The 24,692-nt window shown below is 55.7% G+C and overlaps 2 protein-coding genes across 7 annotated transcripts in view; one reads left to right on the top strand and one right to left on the bottom strand.

The window, feature by feature from the left end:
• USP42 (ubiquitin specific peptidase 42) overlaps positions 1-4,854 on the top strand; it is a 49,500-nt gene extending 44,646 nt beyond the window's left edge. The window contains exons 16-18 of one of the 3 annotated variants that reach the window (XM_047089437.1): positions 546-847; positions 2,750-2,793; positions 3,845-4,854. In XM_047089437.1, coding sequence (XP_046945393.1) covers positions 546-847; positions 2,750-2,757 — 310 coding nt within the window. In that variant the 3' untranslated portion in view covers positions 2,758-2,793; positions 3,845-4,854. Of the gene's footprint in view, positions 1-545 lie in introns of all 3 variants that reach the window. The other 2 variants (XR_006964076.1, XM_047089436.1) reach the window with 2 other exon arrangements.
• A 189-nt stretch (positions 4,855-5,043) lies between these two features.
• Positions 5,044-24,692, bottom strand: part of CYTH3 (cytohesin 3) — a 99,574-nt gene continuing 79,925 nt past the window's right edge. For all 4 annotated transcript variants that reach the window (XM_047089440.1, XM_047089438.1, XM_047089441.1 and 1 more), the window contains 9 exons: positions 20,215-20,333; positions 14,301-14,381; positions 13,347-13,459; positions 13,096-13,244; positions 12,827-12,938; positions 8,554-8,630; positions 8,392-8,463; positions 8,158-8,312; positions 5,044-7,877 (listed from right to left, as the gene is read on the bottom strand). In XM_047089440.1, coding sequence (XP_046945396.1) covers positions 7,805-7,877; positions 8,158-8,312; positions 8,392-8,463; positions 8,554-8,630; positions 12,827-12,938; positions 13,096-13,244; positions 13,347-13,459; positions 14,301-14,381; positions 20,215-20,333 — 951 coding nt within the window. In that variant the 3' untranslated portion in view covers positions 5,044-7,804. The remainder of the gene's footprint in view (positions 7,878-8,157; positions 8,313-8,391; positions 8,464-8,553; positions 8,631-12,826; positions 12,939-13,095; positions 13,245-13,346; positions 13,460-14,300; positions 14,382-20,214; positions 20,334-24,692) is intronic.

Here is a 24,692-nt window from a genome sequence, read left to right as displayed (position 1 = left end):
AAAGCTAAACGGGTCAGAGATTGTCTGGAAAATGACTTCTCCGTGACGAGATGACTGAGCAGAGCGGCGTTGCTATGCGTCTTAACTAGAGATGTGACGCCTCTCGAGACGGAGACCCCGGGGCAGGATCACCCGGAGCCGTAGGTGGACAGCCGCCCTTACCCGGGGGGGACCTCCCTCCCTCCTCGGTGCCTGAGGCTCCGGGCAAAAGCGTTTTTTCCCCTCAGCCACTGGTTTCAGTGAAGTTAGCGAAACCCTTCCTCTGGACCTGTGGCCGGCCGCCTCAGCCCCGGGGCAGAGCGGAAGGCAGGGCAGGTGGGGTCCGGGTTGGTGACTTTACACCCGGGACTTGAAAATCCCCTGCGGGCGGCGCAGCACAGCGTCGGGTAGGATTCACCTAGGATTCACCGGTGTGTGCGTGTGGGTGTGGGTGTGGGTGTGTGTGTGGCGAGGGTCTGCGGTGGCGGGTGCAAGGCCAAGGACCGGGCCCGTCTGAGGCGGTTTTGGTTTTGTGGTGGTTTGAGTTGTGGCTTATTCCTCTGCAGGCATCAGCAGGATTCCGATCTTTCGGTCGCGTGCTCTGATGCCGACCTCCACAGACACAAAAAAAAGAAGAAGAAAAAGAAGAGGCACTCAAGGAAATCCGAGGACTTTGTTAAAGACTCAGAGCCACACCTCCCCAAGGCCGCCAGCCATGAGACTGTTGACCGTTTCCGGAGAACGGACGGCGCTTTCCCCCTCACTGATGGGCTGCCTCTGGAAGGCGTTGGGCCTTTCTGTGAGAAGAGAAAACATTTAAGGATGGGAAGCAGGGATGACAGGTGTCCTCTGTCTGAGTGTGGCCAGGGTAAGAGGCGATACTTGGAATTAAGAATATAGAAACGATTTCTTGCTGACACGCGGGAAGAGACCCTCACGTGGCGCGAAAGGGTGGACCCTTCGGTAGGAGCCCCGCCGCCCCGGTCCCGCCCCGGCTCCCAGGCAGAGCGCGGGCTTCGGTGGCGCGGTGTGGGGACCCGGAACCGGTCCCTTAGTGCTGATGGAGAACCTCGGTGACGTGGAGCCGGGCTCAGCAGAGCCTCTGTGACGAGGCCGCGGGAGGTTGTGGCTCTGGGGGTGTGTGTGTGTGGCTCCTGAAGGACCAGAACCTCTGTTTCTAAGCCATTTCCGATAGAAACGTTTTCACCGTATTTTCTTTCTTAAACCTCCAGACCTCGGAGTGCGAGCTTAAACTCAGCTCGAGGGCTCGGGTCATTAGGAGCATCCGCTGTCGCTGTCGGCCGGCCTGGCCTCTCGGGGCGCTGGCTCCTGCTGCGCGGCTCCCCCCAGGCCGGGGCGCCGCGGGGGCTGGGTTCCTAGCGCCTTGCACCGCTGTCTCCGCCCTCTGTGCTCACGCCGCGCTTAAAGCCGCCCCCGTCCCTCGATCCGGTTTGTGCGGGTGACCCACGGGCCGGGCGAGGTGTCCCCGCTGGTCCCCGTGTGGCCTGCCAGCTAAGAAAGGCTTTCCGGGTTTTAAATGGCTGGAGGCACCCGAAGGGGAAGACGGTTGTCCTCTGGCCTTTTGTACAAACGGCCCCAGACGCCTGAGGCGTGCTCTTGGGACTTTGATGCGTCGTCTTGGTGACCCAGAGGCCCTCTGGTTGTGTGTTTTGAGGGCAGACCGGTCCCTCCAGCGGCCCCCGGTCGGTGTGGTTGTTGACCGAGGAGGGACAGAGGGGCCCCGAGCGTGAGGGAGGCAGTGTCCCGGCGGGAGGGACACGGGAGGGCTCGGGGCAGAGAAGCGTGGCCGTGGCCGGCCAGACGGTGACGCGGGGCCGTTGTCTGCCCTGGGCTTTTTTTAAGGTGTTGATGATACGGAGTTTCAGATCGGTGTCCCGTGACCCTTTTGGTGATTTGGGAAAGGGGCTTGGCCTGGTGAGGGTCAAGTCCCTTCTGACCACCGCCTAGTACTTGGGAGGAAGTGGTGGGTGGCGTCCCAGCCGTTCCGCCTGTTGCCAGACCCCCCCACCCCCCCCCGGGCTGCAGGTGCCTGGTGAGGACCACGGTCGGTGGCCGCCAGCACACATTGGTGGCTCCGGAGGGAAAACGGGTTGAGTGTAAGCCTGAGCCGTTGGCATTTGGGGGCCACACGTGTGTCCCTAGGGGCTGCGATACGCCTCTGTGTTGAGCGGTGGCCCTTTGTGCCCTGGGCGATGGCACTCGAAGGCTGGTGTGCGGCCAGCGCTTCCGGGGAGAGCAGACGGAGGAATCCGCGTGCCTGTCCCATCCTGTCCTCTTCAAGGACAGGGACCACCCGCTTGGCCTTCCATGCCAAACATCCCTGTCTTCTGGCTGAGGATGACAGACCCTGTGGCCCACCTGCCACGTGTCCCCTGTTCCTGGTAACTTGACCTGTCAGACTCCCGTCTTCCGGCCCCACGACACGCTGCCTGGTTTCTTTGGCCTGAGATCTGCTCTCTCCTGCGGGGACAGTGCTGATGGGTGTGGGCGGAGAGGGCCCCCGTCCCCACAGGCACGGCTTTCGGTGCATCTCAGCCGTCACGGAAGGTCTTGTTTCCAGTAGAAGGCTTGGCGACAGCGCGCGCCGGCTCGGCTCGTCCTCGTCCCGTGCGGGGACGGATTTCGGGCAGCGAGCACCCAGCCGCCGAGAAGGGGTTCTGATTGTAATCACTTGCACCCACACAGCAGCAGGCACGGAACATTCTGCAAAACCGTCATTAAAATCTCTTTCCTGATCTTTGCTTTCTAGGTGATTGAAAACTGGGCCTCAAAACAAAAAACTCACTAGTTATGGTAAGCGGTTTTCTATCTGTACGTTTCATAATTGCTTGTGGAGGCGCCGCGGGGACGCAGATGAGGAGTTGGGGGCCTCGGGGACCAGGCAGTGCCGCGGGGAGCAGGTGCGGGAGGCTCCCCCAGGCCGGCGCCGCGCTCAGACCTCGGCCCGCCTCCTCGGGTCCGGGCCCCGTTCCGCCGGGCGGCGCCACCCGGTTCCCTCCTCCTCCCCTCGTCGTAAGAAAACGAGGGAGAGCGGAAAGCGCCAGAATCCACACAGACGGAGAAGCCCCTTTCGGCCGCCCGGCCTGCCCCGCCGGCCTAGGAGAGCAGCCCCCTGGAATCGCCATCCTACCCGCGGCCACCGGTCCCCGTGCTTCGGGAGCGAGGGCTTGGCGGACCCCACGCCGGACACGCTCGCCTGCTGGCGCCCGGCCGGCAGCGCCGAGTCCGCGCGCGCACCCAGAAATCACACTGATTTCGGAAGGACTCGGCGTTATTTGGACGAGGTCGGGGCGCCTCGTGACCGATCGGGACTCGTGACGCGGCGGCCCGGGGAGAGAGTAGTGCAGGTCGGCGGCCCGCGTCAGCCGAGGGAGGCGGGAGAGCGTGCCCCTCTCTCCGGAGAGGGGACGTCGTCCCGTGTGGCTCCCAGGCCGCAGGGGGGATTTGAAACGGATCTCACTGAAGTGTCTGCGGAGGATTAACGTGCGCTTAACTAACCTGCTTAGTCCGTGTGTCTTAAGGAAAAGACCGAAGCCTGATTAAGGAATCAGGCTCTTCTCTAGCGAGAGGGGATTTAAGGCCCGAGAGGATTAGCGGCAGCCGGGCTCGGGCCCAGCAGGTGGCTCCCTCCGCGCGTCCGTCCGGAACAGCCCGCTTCCTTCTCCGCCCTTCCGGAAGGCAGAGGGCCCGTGGTCGGGAAGAAGCGCTCCCCCAGGGAGCCCGGACTGTGCGGGAAGGCAGGCCCCGACTGGGGTGGTGGCGGGGGAGCCGCCCCGCCGCCCGCCGCCCGCCGCCCGCCCCGGGAGGTACTAACGCCCGCTGCTTGCCGCCTCTTGTCTTTCAGATTCAGCGTGTTCCACAGAAGCCATCCCCAACCCAGCTTAAATTATAAATGTAGAAATAACTCTGTTCAAATCTGCGTGGTGCTTCTTTAGTAAATACTGTACAGATTTTACCATGGAGGACTTTTTTTTAGTTTTTACCTTTTCTTAACTCCCCTTATTCCAAACGGACGAACCCTTTCTACAACTGCTGACCGTTGTAAACAGCGTGTACATAAATCCCACGGACAGTGACGCCCTGGACTGGAACATCTCAATGCTGCTTAATCAGACTCAGGTGGACTGCTCGCATTCCATGGAAAAGCTCCTTCAAGCCAGACCTCCGGTGCGAGAGCAGCCGGGAAACCATGGAATTAGTAAAAGTACAAACAAACTGACAGTGTGTATATTTAATTTAAAGACTTATTTAAAGATTCACGAGCTCTCGACTAGACTTGGGAGCAGTCTGTTTTCTGTAATGTCTGATACTAGAAACTAATTCGCTTCATATTTTAGTTGTATTCAAGATTTGAAAATGTATTTTATAGACAAGTTCTGTTTTTGAACTTTGTGGAACTATTCCAATCGATTTACCAGTTATGATGAGTATTTACATTATGAATGTATAATCCAAACATTATTTGTAAAGCCTACAGTATGTTTTTATTACTTAACACTTTTTTATACAGTGTCTCTTGTCTTGACTATGATATTGGAGTCTGAGTTGTCAGCTTGGTCCCTTAAAGTTTCTAGTTACAGACAAAATCATACTGTGATTTTATTTTTAATATGGATATGCTATCAAACTGTGATACACTTATAATTCACTGGTCCTGCATCAGGAGACGGAGTGGGGAAAACTGTATTTAATACAGTTTGTATCTGAATAATCTGTATGGTTTATACAGTTTGTGTTGTTCAGAGATGTCTAAAGTTTGATCTTTGTTTTTTTAAAGATTAAAAAAAGCACTCGCCCCACTGTAAATACACAGCATGTAAAGTTTATATAGTATATAAATGGCAGCAAATTCAACATCTTGTGTCTTCTTCTTTACCGCTGTTTTCCCCGTTTACTCAGCAGACCCTTCTCACCTGTTCCAGAACCGTCCGGAGCCCAAGCTGCCCCCTCCCCTCCCCGCCTTCCTGGGCCTGGAGGAGGGGCAGGGAGCAGGCCGCCGCGGGACCCCACAATCTATTTTCAAGAACCAAGTCCCAGACGGTCTTGTCTGAACAACGCCTTTTTTTATTTTGTGAACACGGTATTTGCAATTTGACGGCCATACACCCTCCAATGATACAACAAAATATCGATGACGGGGTATTTCTTCATGCAGGTTGTGGGGGTATATACACTGAATAACAAACACTCCGGAAATCTCTATGTACATTATTTACATATTAACTATATTTACCGTAAATAGAAATGCCTAAGAAAAAATAAGAAAATGCGAAATCACAACATGTGGTTTCCGGTCTACAACAGACCTAACTTCTCAGCAAAGCACATCTCTATAGATCTATGCATTTTAACTTTTAAAAATATGCATTGCTTTATATGAAGCATTGAATGCTGCTTCATCTATAAATAGCTCCTATTTTGACTCCGTTTGGTACCACGTTAGACTGTTCCAGGATGTGCCGCGATCCCGAAGACACTGACGCTCGCCTGGGTGAGGGTAAACGGAGGCCGGCGGGGCCGTGGCAGCCGCGGTCTTCGGCCCAGAGCACCCCCTTCTCCGCCTCCCGCCCCTGGTCTCCGGAGGGAAGCTTGTCTTTGGCCAGAGTTGGGACTAAAATTCTAGCACTGGGAGGACGTGGGGGCAGGGAGGAGAGACGCGGCCACCGGCCCGCCTGACGGCGTAGCGGGGTGACCGCCGGCTTGCCCCGCGTTAATACTGCCACGCAAAACCCGGAGTTAGAGATCTCACGGAACACTGACCGCAAGTGACAGATTCTAAGCACCACGGCCTCTGCATGGTTCCCGGGAAAAGAGCCATCACGCGAGGCTCCTTCACCGGCGACCAGAGAATTCCTACAGGGGTTTCCCAAAGCTCGCTTCTCCCAACCCTACGGAGGCCAAACCCCGAAGACAGAAAGCCTGTATCCCCAGGGGCCTACCCGGGGCCGAGAGAGGGAGCACGCCCCCGCGCCCACCACTGATCCCTCGGCGCCCTGGGCAGCCCGGGAGAGGGGCGGGCGGCCCCACTGGTCGGTGACGGTGGGGGCGGCGGGCGCGTGCTCCGGGCGCCATCGGCTTTCGTGGAAGACTGGAGGCCAGAGTTGCATATATACCAGCCAGGCATTTCAAGAATGCGGACTCGCCTTTCTCCAAAACTAAAGTTTCGAATTTGAGGTATCAGGACGGTAACAAAGCCTAAAAGCTTGGGAAGGAAACAAAAAATCAGTTTGAGGCATGTCAGAGAGGCCCGGGCCCAGACCCCTTTGCATCCAGCGTGACTTAAAGCTACGTCAAGGTCAGTGGTGCCGAGGCCAGGGGCCCACGGCCAGTCAGTGTCAGCACCAAGGCAACTCGCAGAGCAGTTACTTCTACTTAAAATCTTCACATAGGTGCCGACGGTCCGGTCCGAGGTCTGCTTTCTGGGACTTCCATTTTGCACATGACAGCTCGTGACCTCTAAAGGGCACAGACACGGGGACCCACCGCCGGAATGTGGCCAAGAGGGTCCCGGCAGCATGTCACCGGCCCCGTCCGGAAGAGGCAGAGGCACCGCCCCAGCGCCCAGCACCCCAGCATCGCCCAGCGGCGCCCCCGGCCGGCTCTGAGCTCCGTCCTCCCTCGGGCAGACGTCCTGAGCACCTGTTAGATCATCGGCAGCCTGACAACCGTCTGATGGTGGATCTTCTTAAGTTCCACCACCAGCGTGCATCTGGGCTTTCACGCTGTTTACGGGAGACCCTAAGTGCCACGCACCTTCATCCCACAGCGCGCCCCTTCCGTCCTCATGGCAAGAGATTAAAGTCTCTAAAAACGAGGAGTAAGATCTGCTCTGGTTACTCGTCTATTCATTATGCTAAGAGATCTGGTCAAACTAGTAGGTCAGTAAAAGAAGTATCTGTTTTGCCGAAAGGTTTTAAATAGCGAAGACCGGTCCGTCAGTCTGAACCACGCACGGTTCCACTGAACCACACGCAACTGCTGGTTGGGGGGGCCAAAGTCCCACAGCGGCGGTCTCACGGGGCTCAACACACCCCGTGTGTGTGACCGCAGCCACAGGATTCACACCCAGAACCAGCACTTACATTGTAACAATTGGCCTTTTTAGAAAGTATCTGTGGGGCCACAGAGTCTGAGCTGATGACGAGTCCCCCGGGATCTGGCCCCCTGGAGCCCGGCCCCTGCCCAGAAACGTCCCTCCACCCCGAGGACCACCACGAAAGCACCCCACATAGCCGCCCACGCCCCCCCCCCCCCCCCACGCAGGGCGGCAGGTGCATGTATAGACGACTTCTTCAGTGCACAGTATATACTTGCGTCCACGAGTTACATTTATAGCTGCCATTCTAAAAATACTAGTGTTAGAAAGTAAGTATCCTTCGTTATAATTTCAGAGTATAAAAAGGCATATAAAAGCTATAATCCTATATATCTGAGAAAAAACTCTGAATAAAAAAGTGGTAGCGTTAACTTTCTTGTTCAGATATAAAACAGCGGCTTCTGGAACGGCGAACGCTGCCACGGGTGAGCCAAGGGCGGCACGACTGGCACGAGGTTCCCTCGAAGGAGCCGGCAGGTGCCACCGCGGGCTGGGACCGGGAGGAGGGCATCTGGACATCGGCCGCCACGCACAGAACGCTCCTCGGGGGCTCGGGGCGGTGCTCCCACTGCGCACGCGCCGTCTCCAGAGAGGAGGCGGGAGACCGAGGTGGGGCCGGCGGCGCTGGGGGGGGTCGGGGGAGGCTCCCGGTCACTTTCCGTCCTGGAGTCTTGGCTTCTGTTTTCACCGGCTCGGGCCAGGAAAGATCTATTTCTTATTGGCAATCCTCCTCTTCCTCGTGGCCAACATGTCATAGAAAGGATCCCTGCTGATGCTCGCTCTGGGGGGGAAGGGGGGGCGGGGGAGGAAACCCTCAGGTGGGAAGAAGGCACCCGCAGCCCTCCAGGCAGAGCAGGCTCGAGCCTCCGCGTCTCAGCGGGCACAGGGCGGGCCCTGCCCTCGGAAGCGCGCGTGCACGCGTACACACGTGCGTGCCCTCCCACAGATGCGTGCGCGCACGTGCACGCACGCCCACACACGCACGCGCAGGCGTACGGACGTGCGCGCTCGCGCACCGCGAGGACGCGGAGCCTTCGGGCTCGAGCGGGGCCGGCGCGCACCTGATGGACTTCATCCACTCCTCCTTCTCCTCGGGGCTCGGGGCGGAGATCCGGTACACCACGTGGTTGCCCTCCACCACTCGGCCGTCCGCCTCCGTTTTGCAGGCCTTGATGACCTGGCCTTTGTGGCTCGGGTTGTAAAGCTCGAAACAGTTCTGGCGAGACAGACAGAGGGCCGTCAGCGCGCGAGGGGGGCCGCCGCCGGGCCGAGGCGCCAAGGGCAGGGCCGCTTACCGGTTTGCGCGGGTCTTCCACCTCCCTGATGCTGAGGTTTTCCAGGGGGATGATTCCCCTGGGCTCCTTGTCCTACGAGAGAAGAGCGCACAGCCAGCCTCGCTCGGGGCGGCGGCGCAGGGGCCGGGGGCACGGAGGGCGGGCGGCCCGCCCGGTACTCACCGTCGTGTACTCGAAGTAGTAGAGGCAGTTGTCGGTCAGGATGAACCAGCGCCGCTTCCAGGTCTTCACCCGCCCTCCTAAAAGCGGAAGGAGCTCGTGAGCCAGGGCCCGGGGCGGGCACACGACCCGAGGCCTACAAATACCCATTTTCACAAATGCCATCGGGAGCCGGGCCTGGCCTTTAGTTTCCTTCCTGGTGAACCTGTTCGACACTCCGCCCAACGCTCGGCCACGTCCTGGCCAAGCCGTGCGGCCGGGGGCCCTGCAGGCCCCTCTCGGCCGGCTGGCGACAGGAGGGCGCGGCGTGCTGCTGGGGGCCCCGCATGCACCCCCACCGTGGCCCCCTGGGCCGCCTAGGTAACTCAAGTGCATTCCAAACCTGCTTTCAGGAAAAGTTAGTCATGATGAATGGGCTTAATTTCCCCACATGGAAATGACAAGATGAAGTCAGTGCGGCTCCCCGGGGCCTGTCCGGGATGTAATCCCATTACCTCAGGGCTCTGGGTGGCCCTGGGATCCATCAACATCAATTACTCCTCGGTCCAGGGAATTATTAGATTGAATTAATCTCTTAACAAGATACGGGACGCATGTGAAGCGCTCGCGCGCGCGCGCACACACACACACACACACATCATCTATCTGCACCTACTCTCCTTTCACTATGGAAAAGGAAGTCCTTTTTTACCCTTAAATATTTGGCACGAACTGGCTTCAATTTCTAGCCCTTACTTTTGACATGAAGTTAAAAAAACAAAACCTGAGAGAAGACGATGCACGTGGTAACAGACTCAAGCAATCCAGGGGCACAAGAAGTGACTCTCCCTGCCCGGTCACTCCCCAAGGTGACAGCCAAGGTCTAGCTCACCACCTCTATCTGGGTGAGTGCCAAGAGGGCTGAGGGACACAGGCATGGAGACAGGACAAGGGGATCACGGGGTGGGGGGCGCGGGGCGTGGAAGGACAGGAAAGGACACTTGCCAGCTCCCAGGTCCTCCTGGGGCTGAGGCAAGAGAGCGTCCTGGCCCTGGTGTGGGCAGAAACCCCGGCAGGCAAGACACCACCCGCTGTGCGGGGAGAGTCAGGGCCACTGGCCAGGCCCTCGGGAGACCCCTCTGGGGTCCCTCACCCCCTGCCTCACCAGTCAGACACCAGACCTCCTCCCGACGGCCTCAGACAGGCTGGCTGCATGGGGCACGCCGGGCACAGTGGAGGAAGCCGCAGCCGAGCGGGGAAGGGCGGGCCAGCTGCTGCTCCCCCCAACCCCCGGCAGACACCCCCCCCCCCGGCTCCACGCCACCCCCCTCGGGTCCCTGTCAGGAGGATCTGACCGTGTGCCGCACCCAGGCCCTTCCTTCAGGTCACGCCGTGCTGGCCTGAGCCCCGACGCTCTCGCCAGCACCTGCCGTCCACTGAGCCTCAACGAGCACATTCGTGGGAGAATCCTCCCAGGGGCTCCCCGTGCTGTCCATCTGTCCAGTGCCCCCTCTTCCCTGCGCTCCCGCCACTGGGTCGCTAGGTGGCGACCTATGTGTTCTGCTCACCCTGAGGCCCACCCCCCCTCCCCGGGAGAAGCGGCTTTGCCAGGAAGGCTTCTGGGCATTTTGCCCCTGGGCTCCTACCCTGCTGCTCCTGGGGTTCAGTGGCACGTCTTGGGGAGCCCGATCCCTAGTCCAGTTCTGCTGGCCAAGGGGCCTCCCAGCCCCATCCCAGGTACCCGTGCAGCACAGAGAGCAGGCTGGCGTCACACCCCTGGGCTCAGAGATTTGGCTGCAGGGAACAGACAGGCTCTGCTTCTGTGTTTCTGGCTGAGCTTCGGGAGACAGGGACACATACCACACCACGCACGTCTGCACAAAGGAGCCTGGCGTCCCCACCCCGTGAACCTCCTCCTGGTTCCATGGCCGTTCCCAGGCACACGCGCACGCACACCCTGCAACACACACTCCACTTGACAGTTCAGCTCTGATCCGCGTTCCTGTGTTTTCAACACAACCGACTCGTTCTCAAAACTTGGTGACTATGAGGCACTTCGCTGATCCGTAAGCAACACTACAATGTTCCTACGCTCCCGCAAAACATCCAGGCCTGTCAAAAGTGCCACCTGCCCTAAGACTGAGCTTGTGACGGGAAACAATGAAGTCAGCTCAGGCGGTGACCTCCGTCCCGATTTGCGTGGGTGCACGGAGCACACATTTCCTACGCCCGTGCTGTAGGCCTGTGGCCAAGCGCCTCCGGGTCCGGGCCTAGGTCTGCCCTGTGCTGGGTGGGGGCCCAGAGCCGAGCGCAGCAAGAGCACCCTGGCCAAACCAACTCATCTTCAGCATCGGCTTCCAGACTGACTGCTTTCTTGGCCCTCAGCGCCCAACACCAGCCACTGTCCCTGGTGGCCAGGCCAGCGTCAGAACTGCTGGGAGGCAGCCCACGGGCGGGACTGTGTGTAGGCCCCAGCAGCTCCGGGGACACCAGTCCCCTGCGAAGTCCACTCTCTGGCTGCAGCTCTGCCAACAGAGGGGCCGTCTGGGACGGGGAGGCAGCAGCGGGCTTGCTGTGCGTCTGGGGAGGGGGCTCCCGGGCAGTCTCTCGGCCGGCCGGCGGGTGACCAATCACCACTAGCTTAGCGACTGCGGGACCACCCCCTCTCACGCATGCGCACACGGCGGTGGAGCGCGGAAGGAGCCCGCTGCCTGGGGCCCCTCGGCACCCACTCCCCACCCAGCTGGCTCTGTCCCCTAAGGGTGCTCTGGACGCGGGTTCTGTGGCCCGATTAGATGAGTAGCCAGGACACAGGCTGGGGTGCAAGCCCTGGTGTGCCTTTATGCCCGTCGTTTTGTTCTGTCTTTAGAAGCAGGTCCGTCTCCCACGGGTGCTGAGGCCACACCGGCTGCCGGGCGGGCTTGTGCCGTCACTGCCCTTCGAGGGGCGTTTCCTGGCAACGCAGGGCCGGGAGGGGCCCGGGTGCTGCTGCGGGGGTTTTGGACACGTCCCTGCTCTGGCCTCCCCTGGGGGCCCCAGAACTGATATGACCAGAGAGTCAGATGCATCTCAAAGGGGACTCAGGCCTTCAGGTCCACAGCTATGGCTCTGGGTTTCTAGGCCAAAGTCCAGAACTCTCCCAAACCTCAGCGCAGCCAGAGAAAAGTCAGAGCAAGACCCCAAATCCGAACGACGGAGCCACGGCCTTCAGAGGCCTTCACGCCTCTTTACCCTCCCCTTGATTAAAACCACAAAATCGCCGGACTTCTCTCAAGCCTGGTATCCTACAGTGTGCTCTCAGAGTGCCCGGATGACGTACAGTTGTGATGTGTCACAGAAAGGCCAAGATCCCACCCCACCCCGCCCAGTGTAAAAACAAAACAAAAAAACCCTCCTACCAATTTCTAAAATTGCCCAGAAAATATCAACGCTATTCTATTTCTGTGTCAATGGTTAGGAATCCTTTTGACCATCCCCAGGCCCTGTCCAGGGGTGGTGCAGACATGCGCTGTTTGGTTAGTATGAGAGGCACCCGGTGAGGCACGAAATTGGAGATGACCAGCAGGCTCGTGGCCGCTCGGGCCCTAAAGACACAGAGGGGCAAGCTCGTTCCCACGTGGCATTCCCCATGCGCTCCCGGGCGCGGAAAGGCTGGCATTCCGGCCACCCCAGGGCTGTGGGTGTCACATTCACTGCACCCTGCATGACGCTAACCCCAGCAAGTCCAAAGCCACATGGGTCAGATGAATGGCAGCCACAAATCAAAGCTTCACACAGACCAACGGGGGAGAGAGAACGAGAGAGGAGTGAGCAGCTAGGGGAGGGCAGGAAGCCACTGGGTACGTACCTCCTAACGCAGAACAAGCAGGGACAGCCCGTCACAGAACAGAAAGGTGGGAGCCACAGGCAGAAGGAAAACAAGAAGGCACATTTAAACCACGCATCAAAAATCAGCCACACCAAACCAAGAGAGAGGCACGCAGGTTCTCGCAGGAAATGCACCTGCATCTGGTGCAGAAAACTGCCTTGGGTGTATCTGGATGCTAACTGAGCAGTTTTCTGGGACGCTCGTGCAGCCCGGGCGTTATTCTCCGCCGTGGACACGGACAGGATGGCCTCGTGCGGACAGGGCAGGGCTCAAAGCGGCAGCCATCGAGTCTGGGGCGAGCGGCCGGCCGCCACGGGCGGACTTGGCCCATCGGCCTTCGCCTTTAACGTTTCTGCCTTTGGTCGGGGGCCTTGGCTGCCGAGGGCTGGGGGCTCCGAGCGCGGGTCCCGCCCGCCGGCCGCCACTCACCCAGCTTCAGGAGCCAGCCCTCGCGGTCGGGGTTGAAGAACGTGTGCGTCAGGTCGTTGCCGTCGTCCTCCGGGATCTTAAACGGCTCGTTCTTGATGCTCTCGTACAGGTTCTGTGAGGAACACAGGCCACGGGGAGCTCAGGGATGCGGGCGGGGGAGAAAGGGCCCATCTGCACCATGTCCCCAAGGGTGGCAGGCACCGGGCTCGGTGGAGTGAGGGCCAGTGCGGGGCCCAGAAGCGGGGGGGGCCCGGGGCAGGGGGTCTCACCCGCAGCAGCTCCTCTGGGAGGTCTCCTCCCTCGTTGATGCCGCGGTTCATGGTGACGAAGCGCTCGGCTGTGGGCTTGTCCCGCACGTTGTGGTTGTGGAGGCTGGTGTTGAGCATGATGATGGCGAAGGACAGCACGTAGCAGGTGTCTGAAAGAGGGCAGAGGGCGCAGGGGCGCTCAGCCGTCCGCCAGGCCAGCGGGGCCTGGGCAGAGGGCTCTGGTGGGGCGCCGGGACCCGGCCCTCACCGACCTGTGGACTGGAAGACGCCCGGGTTGCACAGGCAGTAGCGGGACGCGAACGCCTCCATCATGCGGTCGATTTTCTGAGCCTCACCCGGAAGTCGGAAGCTCCACAGGAACTGCCTGCGGAGAAATGGACAGGAGGGGACGATGGCGTTTCCACGGTAAAGGCTGCTGGGTGCGGGGACACAGGACAGCAGGGCGGCCGGCAGAGGGACCTGGGGCGCTGGGGGCAGCCCGGCACCACTCACTACAGGGCTGGCTGGCGACCCCACCCAGAAGCCCCGGCTCTAGGCCTGCGACTGACCAGCTGGAGCCAGACCCGACGGAGCCTGTGTGGCCCTGGCTCAGTGCACAGCCATCGGAGCCCCAGCGGGGGGCACCGGAGAAGGAAACGGATGCTGTCGGTGCTGCAGAAGGGCGGAGTGTACGGGAAGGTGCCTCAAGGGCACAACCAGAGAGATGGCCGGGCACTTCCACGGCAGCGGCCAGCGTGGCTCAGGGCCACGCAGGAGTGTCTGAGGGCCATCCTCCCCCACTCAGCCTGATACGCAGTGACACCTGGCTTTACCAGGACAAGACAGGGACCAGGGGGCCGCCTCTGATGGCTGAGCATCCACAGGTTTGCTGTCACACCTGGGGGGTGGGGGGCACGCACAGGGAAGGCACCCACGAGGCTGCTGATTTAGACCAAATGCAGCAAGAAGCGGGCCTGTACCCAGGTGGCACGGAGACTGAGCCGCAGAGCTTTCTGGGAAGAAAGTGCACACCTGACTGTCAAATACCAGGGGAGAGCACAGAAGAGCAAAGGGGCTGGGGCCAGAGTGCACACCGGCGGTCCCACCAGGGCAGGCACCAGCTGGGTCCGAGAGTGCCTGTCGCAGGCCTCTGTGCTGTGAGCACCCGGCCTCTGGCTGCAGCTGCCCCCCACCTTCTCGAGAACAGCCGATGCTCCAACACTTACCTTAAGGCTTGGACGAGGTTCAGATCAGCAAACTCATGGAGCTCGACAAACGCCTGAAGAACTTTAATGTTGAAATCGTCCCTGGGAAAGAAAGCAAATGCGGTCCGAGGCCACTGCACAGGATTTCAATCCTTTCAAAAGGAAGACATTTCCTACAGCAAATGTTTGTGGTTTTTCATGCCGCGTAACTCAAAGTTAGGATCGGCGTGACCGCACATCTGGTCTCAGGCTTCGGGCAGAGGGGACTCGACAGGACATTAGTTTACATCACGGTCAGTGCGGCCAGGGTAGGGAGGCCGTCGGGACACCCCAGGCGGCTGCCACAGCCGTGCCCAGGCCCTGCGGTAGCACAGGGCCCAAAGGGCAAGATGCACGTGGTCTCCTGAGTTTCCTGAGCAGTGGCCTCAGACAGCGTCCATGCTTCACAGGTGGGCTGAGGGGGCCCAGTACCGGGTCCGAAGCTGGGTCAGTTTGGAAGAGCTTTTAAAACCAAACTAAGCGTGAGAATAAAGGGCCTGAACTTTTACATAAACGTGAAAGAGGCCAACAATGTGCTTCGCTGGGACTGGGATTTCACTCCACACTGTTTCCCCAGGTTATGGTCACAAGGGACAGTAAGGACACCTCAGGCAGGGAAACGCTGTAGCTGCCACAGGGTGGTGTGGCCTCGGCAAGGCCTCAGCCACAAGTCAGGGGTCCGCCTTCCCCTCGGAGATGCCAGGCCAGTGCGCCATCAGTCAACCACAAGGAATGGCTGTGGCTCAGCGCCACCAGCAAAGGGAACCCCGGCAGCCACCCGCAGAGCTGCGCGGGGCACAGGCTCAGAGCACTTTACCCTCCTTTCCCTGACCTCAGCGGCCGGCCGGGGGGAAGCTGCTGAGGCCCTGGGGTCCTGCGCACACGGGGCACTGATGGAGCGCCCCAGGAAGCAGCGGGCTCACGGCCCATGAGCACCAGTGACATGACCAGCCCGGGGAGCAGGCCCAACACCACAGGGGTTGGCCAATGGCCTGATGAGATGGCGCCAGAAAGGGCGCGGTCCCGGTGGGAGCACCCCAGGAATGGCAGCAGGCAGCCAGGTTAGAGCCACAAGGGTCTGCGTTAAAGGCAAACCCCCACCCACTGTCCCAACGCCTGCCTCCTGGCAAGAGGACAGCCGGGTTATCACACGCCCCCAGGGAAGGCGCTGGGGGCCTCCAGACCCGAGGGGGGGACCAGAGAGGGCAATCAAGCCCTACTCCAGCTGCCTATTTGTCCTCCCTCGAGGGGCGCTCCTGAGGCTCAGTCCTGGGTCTACCCTTCAGCTCCAGCCACACTCCCCACGGATTTAAACACCACCTCTGAGCCAGCCACGCTGGGGCTTCTGTCTCCTGCGGGCCCCTTCTCTGAACCTTCCACCTGGATGCCCCCCACCCAGGCCCCCAAGGGGTCAACCGGCCCCAATGACCACGCCCACAGCTGCTGCTGGTCTCTGTTGATGGTGGCTCCACCGCCAGAACTTCCCACCAGCTCGATCTCAAACCCAGCTCGACCTCAAACCCGGAACCTGAGCACTTCTCACCCCGACCCCACCGCCGACCCCGCTCCCCCCAGCCTGGTGGGAGCCACTCCCTGCTGGCCCCACTGCTTCTGCTGTTGCTCACCCACCACTCAACAGTCTATTCCAGAGTGGTCGGCTCGAGTTGTGACTCAGACCACGTCCTTCCCTGTCCCCCCAGGAATGGACAGAGGGCGCCATCGTCACCCTGAGAACCTCTGTCACCCTCCCCCTCCCTCTGTTCCAGCCACACGGCCCCAAACACACTAGGCAAGGCACGCTCCCACCCATGACCCTCTGCCTGTCCTGCTGGCCTCCAACACAACACTTGCCTGCAGAACACCCTGGTCCCCTCTCTGCCCTTGCACAAACATCATGTTGTCAATGACAGGACCCTGACCAGCCCATCACAACCGGCTACTAACACCCCTACCTCAGCTCACCCAAAGCCCTTATGCGCCTCTACTCTGCCCCATCACCTTCCAACAAAGGACAGAAACGGTTTTCGTATTTATTATGCTTATCACGTAATGCCTGTGTCGTTCTGGCAGATTACAGCTCCCCGGGTGGGCGAATGCTTTTTTTTTTTTTTTTTTTTTTAAACACAACCCATGGGCCTAAAACAGAGCCTGGCACGGACTCAGAACTTCGCGTTTTTTGGAACTCAAATCCTGCAGGCACTCAGTATTTGTAGACTACAGGAAATTGCCAGACTGCACTTCGCACAAGTTCTGCAGTTAATCTCACATGCCTGCCAGAGAGCGGCGGAGAGCTCAGACTCAGGCCCTTACGGAAGCTGAGATTCAAGGAGGTGCCACAATCCCTGGGTCACTCATCAGGTTTTGTGGTTTGGTTTTGTTTTTGTCCTTTTTAGCAGCTCCATTCAAACCTAATTCCCACTCCATACAACTGTTCAATTTCAAGGGTACCATTCGATGGTTTCAAGTGTATCTGTGCAACCATCACCACAATCCATTCCTGAATACTTTTAACACCCCAAAAAGAAACCCCAGCCCCTTCTCCTCGCCCTCTGCCAGCCCCAGGCAACCACTGGTCTGCTCTTTGTCTGTGTGAATTCACCTCTTCGGAGCGCTCCATATAAACGGAGGAACACAATACGTGGTCTTCGTGACTGGCTTCTTTTACGATCTTAGTGTAACAGATTGCGGCATGTATCAGGCCTCTGCTTCTCCTCGCTGCCACGTAATACCCCGCTGTATGGACATACCACATCGTGTTCGTCCGTCAGCTGAGGGATATCTGAGTTGACGGATCTGAACGGTTTCCACTCTTTGGCTATCAAGAATTAGGTGGCTATGAACATTTGTGCACAAGCATTTGTGCACACATAGGTTTTTATTTCTCTTGGGTATAAACCCGGGTCACATGGTGACTTTAGTATTTTCAGGAAGTGCCACAGCCACTTTTTATCCAACTGGCAGCGTATGACTGATTTCTCCACATCCTTGGCAACATTTTGTTTTTTAACGTATGTTTATTTTTGAGAGAGGGGCACAGCGCAAACAGGGAAGTGGCAGAGAGAAAGAGGGAGACACAGAATCTTAACGGTCTTTTAAAATTATTATTATAGACACCCCAGTAGATGTCAAGTAGTATCCCACTGTGGTTTTGATCTGCAGTTCCCTGACAGCTAATGATGTTGACCATCCCATCATGTGCTTATTAGCCATTCTCCTTATGACCTTATCATAAACTGATTTATGGATCCTCTTGGGAGAAACATCTATTCAGAGACTTTGCTCATTTTATAATTGTCTTTTTATTATTGAGTGGTTAAGACTTCTTCATATATTCTGGATAAAAGTCTTTATCGGATTTATACATGATTTATAAAAAAATTTCTCCCATTCTGTGGGCTGCCTCTTCACATTCTTGATGAGGTCCTATGAAGCACAAGAGTTTTCAAGTTTGATGATATCCATTTTATCTATATTTTTCTTTTGCTGTTTATGTTTTTGGAGTCACATCTAAGAAACTCTTGCCTAATCCAAAGTCACAAAAATTTACCCCGATGTTTTCCTCTAAGCGTTCTATAGTTTTCCTTCTTATGTGTAGGTCTTTGATCCATTTTAATTTTTGCGTACGGTGAGTGGTCCAGTAATATTCTTCTGCACGTGGACATCCAGCTGTATCAGACCATTGGTTGAAAAGACTATTGTTAGGATGCCTAGGTGGCTCAGTCATTTAAGCGCCCAACTTCGGCTCAGGTCATGATCTCGCAGTTTGTGGGCTCGAGCCCCACGTAGGGCTCTGTGCTGACAGCTCAGAGCCTGGAAACTGCTTTGGATTCTGTGTCTCCCCCTCTCTCCATCCCTCCCACCTTCCCTCCCTCCCTCTCTAAAAACAAACATTAAAAAAAAAAAAGCCATTCTTTCCCCCGCTGAACCATCTTGACATCTTTATTGAAAATCCTTTGGATAGTAAACGTGAGGGTTTATTTCTAGGTTCTCAATTCTATTCCATGACCTATAAGTCTATCTTTATGCCAGTACCACCCCATCTTGATTACTGTAGCTTCAGTCTGTCAAAAAAATGTGAGTTCTGCAACTTTGTTCTTCTTTTTCATGATTGTGGCTACTTTCGTTCCCATGAATATCTACGTTAATTTTGGGATGAGTTTGTCAACTTCTACAAAGAAATTAGCTGGGTTTTTATAGGGAATGAGTTAAATCTATAGATCAATGTAGGTGGCATTGTCCTCTTTGCAATACTAAGTCTTCCTATCCATGAACATGGGATATCTTTCTTTCCATCTATGCAGGCCTTTTCATTTTTTTTTCAATGTTTCGTAGTTCACAGTAAAAATTTTGTACTATGTTAAATTTATTCCTAAGTGTTTTATTCTTTTCAATATTATTACAAAATGGAGCTGTTTTCTTAATGTCTCTTCCAAATTTGTTCATTGCTACCATTTACAACTACAATTGAATTTGACATACTGGTCTTGTAACCCGCAGCCGTACTGAATTTGTTAGTTCTAATGTTTTTAGTGATTCCTCAGGATTTTCTACACAGTGATTATGTCCTCTGCAAGCAAAGTTTTATTTCTTACTTTCCAAACTAGATGCTTTTTCATTTCTTTTTCCTGCCTAACTAGAACTGACAGTACCATGTTGAAGAGAAGTGGTGAGAGCAGTCAACCTTATCTTGTTCTTGCTCTAAGGAGAAAGCATGACGTGAACTTGGGGGTGTCACAGGTGCCCAACATCATGTTGAGGAAGTTCCTTTCTTCTCCTGGTTTGTTGAATGCTTTTGTCACGAGTCAGTGAATGCTGTCATATGCCTCTCCAGCATCTATTGGGATGATCATGTGGGTTTTGCGCTTTATTGTACTGACACAGTATATTACTTTGACTTTTGTATGCTGCACTAACCTTGCATTCATGGGGATGAAAGTACAGGTATATGGTCATTTTTATATATTGCTGGATTTGATTAATATTTACTTGAGGGTTTTTGCCCTAACAGTCATAGGAGACACTGCTATCTAGGTTGTAGATACTCCTCTGTAGGAGAGACAGAGAGAAACAGAGCACAAGCGAGGTAGGGGCAGAGAGAGAGGGAGACACAGAATCCAAAGCAGGCTCCAGGCTCTGAGCTGTCAGCACAGAGCCTGACACAGGGCTCGAACCCACAAACCGTGAGATCATGACCTGAGCCAAAGTCGGATGCTTAACCAATGGAGCCAGCCAGATGCCCCCGTAGGTTTTTTTAAACTGTGGCCTCACAGAATGAGTTGGGAAGTGTTCTGCTTTCCGCCTTTGATCGTTTCAAAAAGCTAGAAACAGAAACCACCCTGGTTGAGCAACCAGTGGGCTTTTGTTTAAAAATGCTCATTTGGTCCTTGACCAGAACCTGCTTTTGTGTATTTGGGAGCTGTGCTGCCTTACTTAGACTTCTGCCCTCGGCTCTGCTAAGCAGGTCAAAGAGACCTTTAAGTGGAGAAGGCTGGGAACGTAGATCTGACCAGCTGCTCACCATTTAAAAAATTAACTAACTTCCTACCTTCATTCATACCCGCAAGTAACAGGGGTAGGAAAACCACCAGGAAATCCGGTGCATTTCTGGACCAAACATGAAAAGAAGACGAAGATGCCTTCTGAGGTTCCGAGAAGAGGCAGCGCCGTCTTCAGTTCTGCTGTGGCTCCCTGAGCGAAGTTCCAGAGAGCACAGACCCCCACCTGGCTCCCGAACAGGCACCCCTCTCCCCTCTCAGGGCAGAGGAGAGGACAGGATGGGACTGAGCAAACCATTCCTGGGGAGCAGCACGTGTGCCCCCAGGCCCACAGGCAACTGAGACAGACCCTGATGTGGAGGGTGGACCCAGGTCAGGCTGCTCCTTCTCCTTCAACTTACCTCTCACCCAGATAGTCCCCGATCACGGTCTTATTTAGGCCTTCTCCTTTATACAGGAACTGGGCCACGTCCTCTGGGGAGCTCTGCAGCAGGTCATTCTCTATTAGAAACTGAATTCCCTGAAGAACATAAGGAAGGAAGCTCTCGTTAGGAGGGTCGCCCAGACTCCTTTGCAAAGACAGAAAGACATCTAGAGTGATGATCTCACCGGCTGGGCCAGGCAAAAATAACAGCACGCTCAGATTCTCACTCACACCCCATAGGACATTGTGTCCACCAGAGAAAAGCAAGTTCATTCCTCCTGGAAACTTAACAGGCTAAAAGGCAAATAAACAGGTTGCTGGACAAACCATTACAAGGAAGTTCTTAGAGATTTTAAAGGCAGAGGTAATAACAGCACTGAATTTCCCAAGCTCAGAAGAACAAATCTGCCGTGTGTGCACAAGAGGAACGTGTTGTACGTGGTCAGCCAAGCCAGGCCCTCCAAAGCTCCCCTTTTTCCTTGCCTTTCCTCACTAAATAATCACTTTCCCAGCCTCCCTTGTAACTAGAAGTGACCTTGTGACCTTGTAGCTAGAACTGACAGATCTGGTCAGAAAGCAGTCTGCAGGGAGGACCTGGGGAAGGTGGTGCCTTCTTGATAAAAAGGGGCTCACAAGCAGACACCGCTCCTTCTTCCTCCTTCCTGCCGCGAATGCAGATGTGATGGCCGGAACCGTCATGGCCACCGGACGAAGGGAAAGGCCCAGACCAACACAGGGCCTGGGTCCTGACACTTGGGAGCCACTTGTCACACTGCAGCCACCTCTGCTGTGTGAGCAAACAGTGCGCTGTGCAAGCTGTGTTTACAAGACTTTCTGTCGGCTGTGGCTGAATGTGTTCACTGATCCCTGGGCCACCGAGTCTAAGCCACTGAAAATTCATGCCCGCTTGAAGGCCTTAAAGGGCACAGGTGACGACGTCTAAGTGAAAGACTGCAGAGGGGCTGCTCTGCCCAAATTAGCCTTGCTCATCCCGGAGAAGTCCTGATAAGACTGAATTAGTTGTGTTCATCCTGGAAAAGTTCTAATAATACTGAAATTTTACCTTGGACACAGCTTCTGAGCTGATTTCGAGATCCATGCCGGCAAAGCTCTTAAGGGAATTCTCTCATCTCTTTGCTACAGATTCGGAGGTGATTTTCCAGATGAAACTCTCAGTGCCCGGGACCTGGGCTCCCTCACACCACATGGTCCATGCTGAGCTGTCAGCACGGAGTCAGACACGGGGCTCAAAACCACAAATGCCAAGATCATGACCTGAGCCGAAGTCTGGTGCTTAACCAACTGGGCCACCTAGACGCCCCACCACACGGTCCATCTGAAGTCTTAGTTTTTCAAACACGTGAATGTCCACAGCGGCCTTATTTAGAATTCCCCAAAACTGGCAACAACCCAACATCCAATCAGTGAGGAGAGAGAAACCTATTCTGGTAGATTCCATATGATGGAACACTACACAGCAGTGAGACAGAACAAACGCACTACATGGAACAATCTGACAGGCGCGATATGGAGTAAAAGGACGACACAGAGAGGACCTTAACTCCATTTACATCAAGTTCAAGACAAGCAACGCTGCTCTGTGGGGACAGAGTGGAATTCGCTCACCAAGAGGAAACACAGACAGACACTCCTAATGCCCCCCAACCACATCTTGCTCTGGGTCACACGAGAATTTTAATTTGTAAGAATTCGTCAAGCTGTGCACTCAAACTTTGAGCACCATATGCTGTTCTTCAAAAAATAAAAAAGTTTACCAAAAACTCAGTGTGTCTGACTACCCTAAATTAACTCTCGTCTATTTCTGGCGGGAGCTGAAGCGAGCACAGACCCCCTGGGTACCGTCTCCTGAGCAAGAAGACATGCACATACCGTAACAAAGCATTCCAGTCCCAAGTGTGCACCTGTCCTACCAGGTCCCCAGAAAACAAGCTATGGGACGAAAGTGATGACGCTGGTATCTCATTGCCCCAAGTGCCATCTGAACCCAGCACCCAGGGTGAGGCAGGTGCGGGAGCGTGGTGGATGGGAGGGGAGCTCTGGGCGGCAGGGTAGAGGTTTACTGTCTGACCTAACGTCCTTGGCAAAGAGGTCAGAGGCCACAGCTGCCCTGGTCTGCCTCTCTGGACTCCATGTCCCAAGGACTCACAGACTGGCCCCCCAAACCGCAAGAACAGGGGCAGAGAGCATCCAAAGGAGTCCAAGATCCTGGGACCAAGGGACCGGCACGAACAGATGCTCCCTGGGGTATGCCTGGCTGGCATCTGGAGCGACATCCCTGGCCTAGTGTTTCATGACCACTGTGGCCGTGACGGTGGCCAGGGTGGTGGCCCGCGGTTCTGAAACCGCAAGCTGCAGGCTGTTTTGCAGCCAGTTCCCCGTGGCCACCTCCCTTCTGCCCGTGCTACTGTGCCTCACAACCTTGGTGGGGCCATGGCTCTGAGAGGGTCCTGTATCCGTCCAGCCCTGCACTCTCTTCAGCCTCCCAGCAGCCCCCAGAGTCCGTAGGCCCAGCAATTTCTGCAGTCGCAAGGTCCCGGGCACTCCATCAGTCTATGCTGCTGGGCCTGGTGATAAGCTCTCCAGAGCTGCTCATGACCTGCCCTACAATTCCAGCACTAGGAAGGTCCTCAGGGAGGAGCCTCAAAAACTGGGATCTGAGAAGAGCAAGTAGGTTCGGAACAAAGTAATCCTGTCTGCACTTCAAGGGTACAGAAGGCACCAGAGGAGCCCCAAGTCAAGCTCCAGCTCCCTCTGCAAGAGGCACCGGAAAACACGGAGCCAATGGGGGCAAGCCCAGGCCAGCGACTAGTAAGAGAAAATGGAGCAAAAGCTCGAGTCAAAGAGAGCATTTATTCAGGAGAAACCAGACCCAGAGGCAGAGGAGGAAGACACAGAAGCCGTCCTCGTACAAGGCAGGGGAAGCATCACCGTCCATGTGACGTGGACGCTGAGACTACAACGATGGGTCCACAAGCCGGGGGACCACCAAGGACCACTGGCAGCTGCCACAGGCTGGGAGGGAGGCACAGAGCAGACCCTCCATCAGAGCTTCTGAAAGGAACCGACCTGCCCACACCCGGACCTCACACTTCTGGCCTCTGGGACTGTGAGACACCGCATTTCTATTGTTTTAAGCCACCAAGTCTGTGGCCATTTATTCTAGCAGCCCAGGACCCGAACACAGTAGGCCAATACTAATAAATGTCCTAGTATTATTAGATAATATGAATGTTTCAAAATACTATTTAGAAAATCAAACAGCAGGGGTGCCTGGGTGGCGCAGTCGGTTAAGCGTCCGACTTCAGCCAGGTCACGATCTCGCGGTCCGTGAGTTCGAGCCCCGCGTCGGGCTCTGGGCTGATGGCTCAGAGCCTGGAGCCTACTTCCGATTCTGTGTCTCCCTCTCTCTCTGCCCCTCCCCCGTTCATGCTCTGTCTCTCTCTGTCCCCAAAAAAATAAATAAATGTTGAAAAAAAAAATTAAAAAAAAAAAAAAAAAGAAAATCAAACAGTAGAATCTACTGAAGGCGGGGGGGGGGAGGGGGGGCCCATTCAACCCATTACACCTACCCCATCTCTCCCTATTTCCTTATTTTCAACCTGGGCACTTTCTGCTCTCAATGTGTGTCTCAATCAGAACATGCCTGGACTTTATTGTTGTTTTCCTTTTAACCTAATGTGAAGGTGCTTGTAAGAGGTCACGGGGCCAAATCAAACTTCTGGGGCTTAGGGATTTGATACACTCGTTCCTGAGCCTTCACTTATGCTGTGTATTTGTGATGTCTTTTCAGCCTTCTGTTGAATTCAAGTTTTCTGTATTCAATTTTTCCGAGTCATTCAGAAATCCTACCTTATCCCTGTTTTTGGCAGTTCCTCTTAAAATTTTACTTTAAACTCACATTCAGCTGTGAACATCTAGAACACCTTGGCCAGCGTTTACTTCCCTACTTCCCTTCTCCCTTGCTACGTATATACAGTTGACCCTCGAACAATGCAGGGGTTAGGGGCTCCAACACTCCACAGAGTCAAAAGTCTGCATAAATCTTTTTTAAAAAAGATTTTTAGGGGCACCTGGGTGGCTCAGTCGGTTAAGCTGCTGACTTCAGCTCAGGTCATGATCTCACAGTTCATGGGTTCGAGCCCTGTGTCGGACTCTGTGCTGACAGCTCGGAGCCTAGAGCCTGCTTCCGATTCTGTGTGTGTGTCTCTCTCTCTCTCTCTGCCCTTCCCCTGCTCGTGATCTGTTTCTCTCCCTCACTCTCAAAAAATTAAATAAACATTTAAAAAAAATTAAAAAGATTTTTTTAAACATTTATTTTTGAGAGACAGAGACAAAGTGTGAGCTGGGGAAGGGCAGAGAGAGAGAGGAAGACACAGAATCTGAAGCAGGCTCCAGGCTCTGAGCTGTCAGCACAGAGCCCGACGCACAGCTCAA

Source organism: Lynx rufus, unplaced genomic scaffold, assembly GCF_022079265.1.
Source record: "Lynx rufus isolate CCGP_SWC_20201006 ecotype Redwood Valley unplaced genomic scaffold, mLynRuf1.p SCAF_27, whole genome shotgun sequence".
Taxonomy (NCBI): domain Eukaryota; kingdom Metazoa; phylum Chordata; class Mammalia; order Carnivora; family Felidae; genus Lynx; species Lynx rufus.
This window is presented reverse-complemented; position numbering and strand designations above follow the sequence as displayed.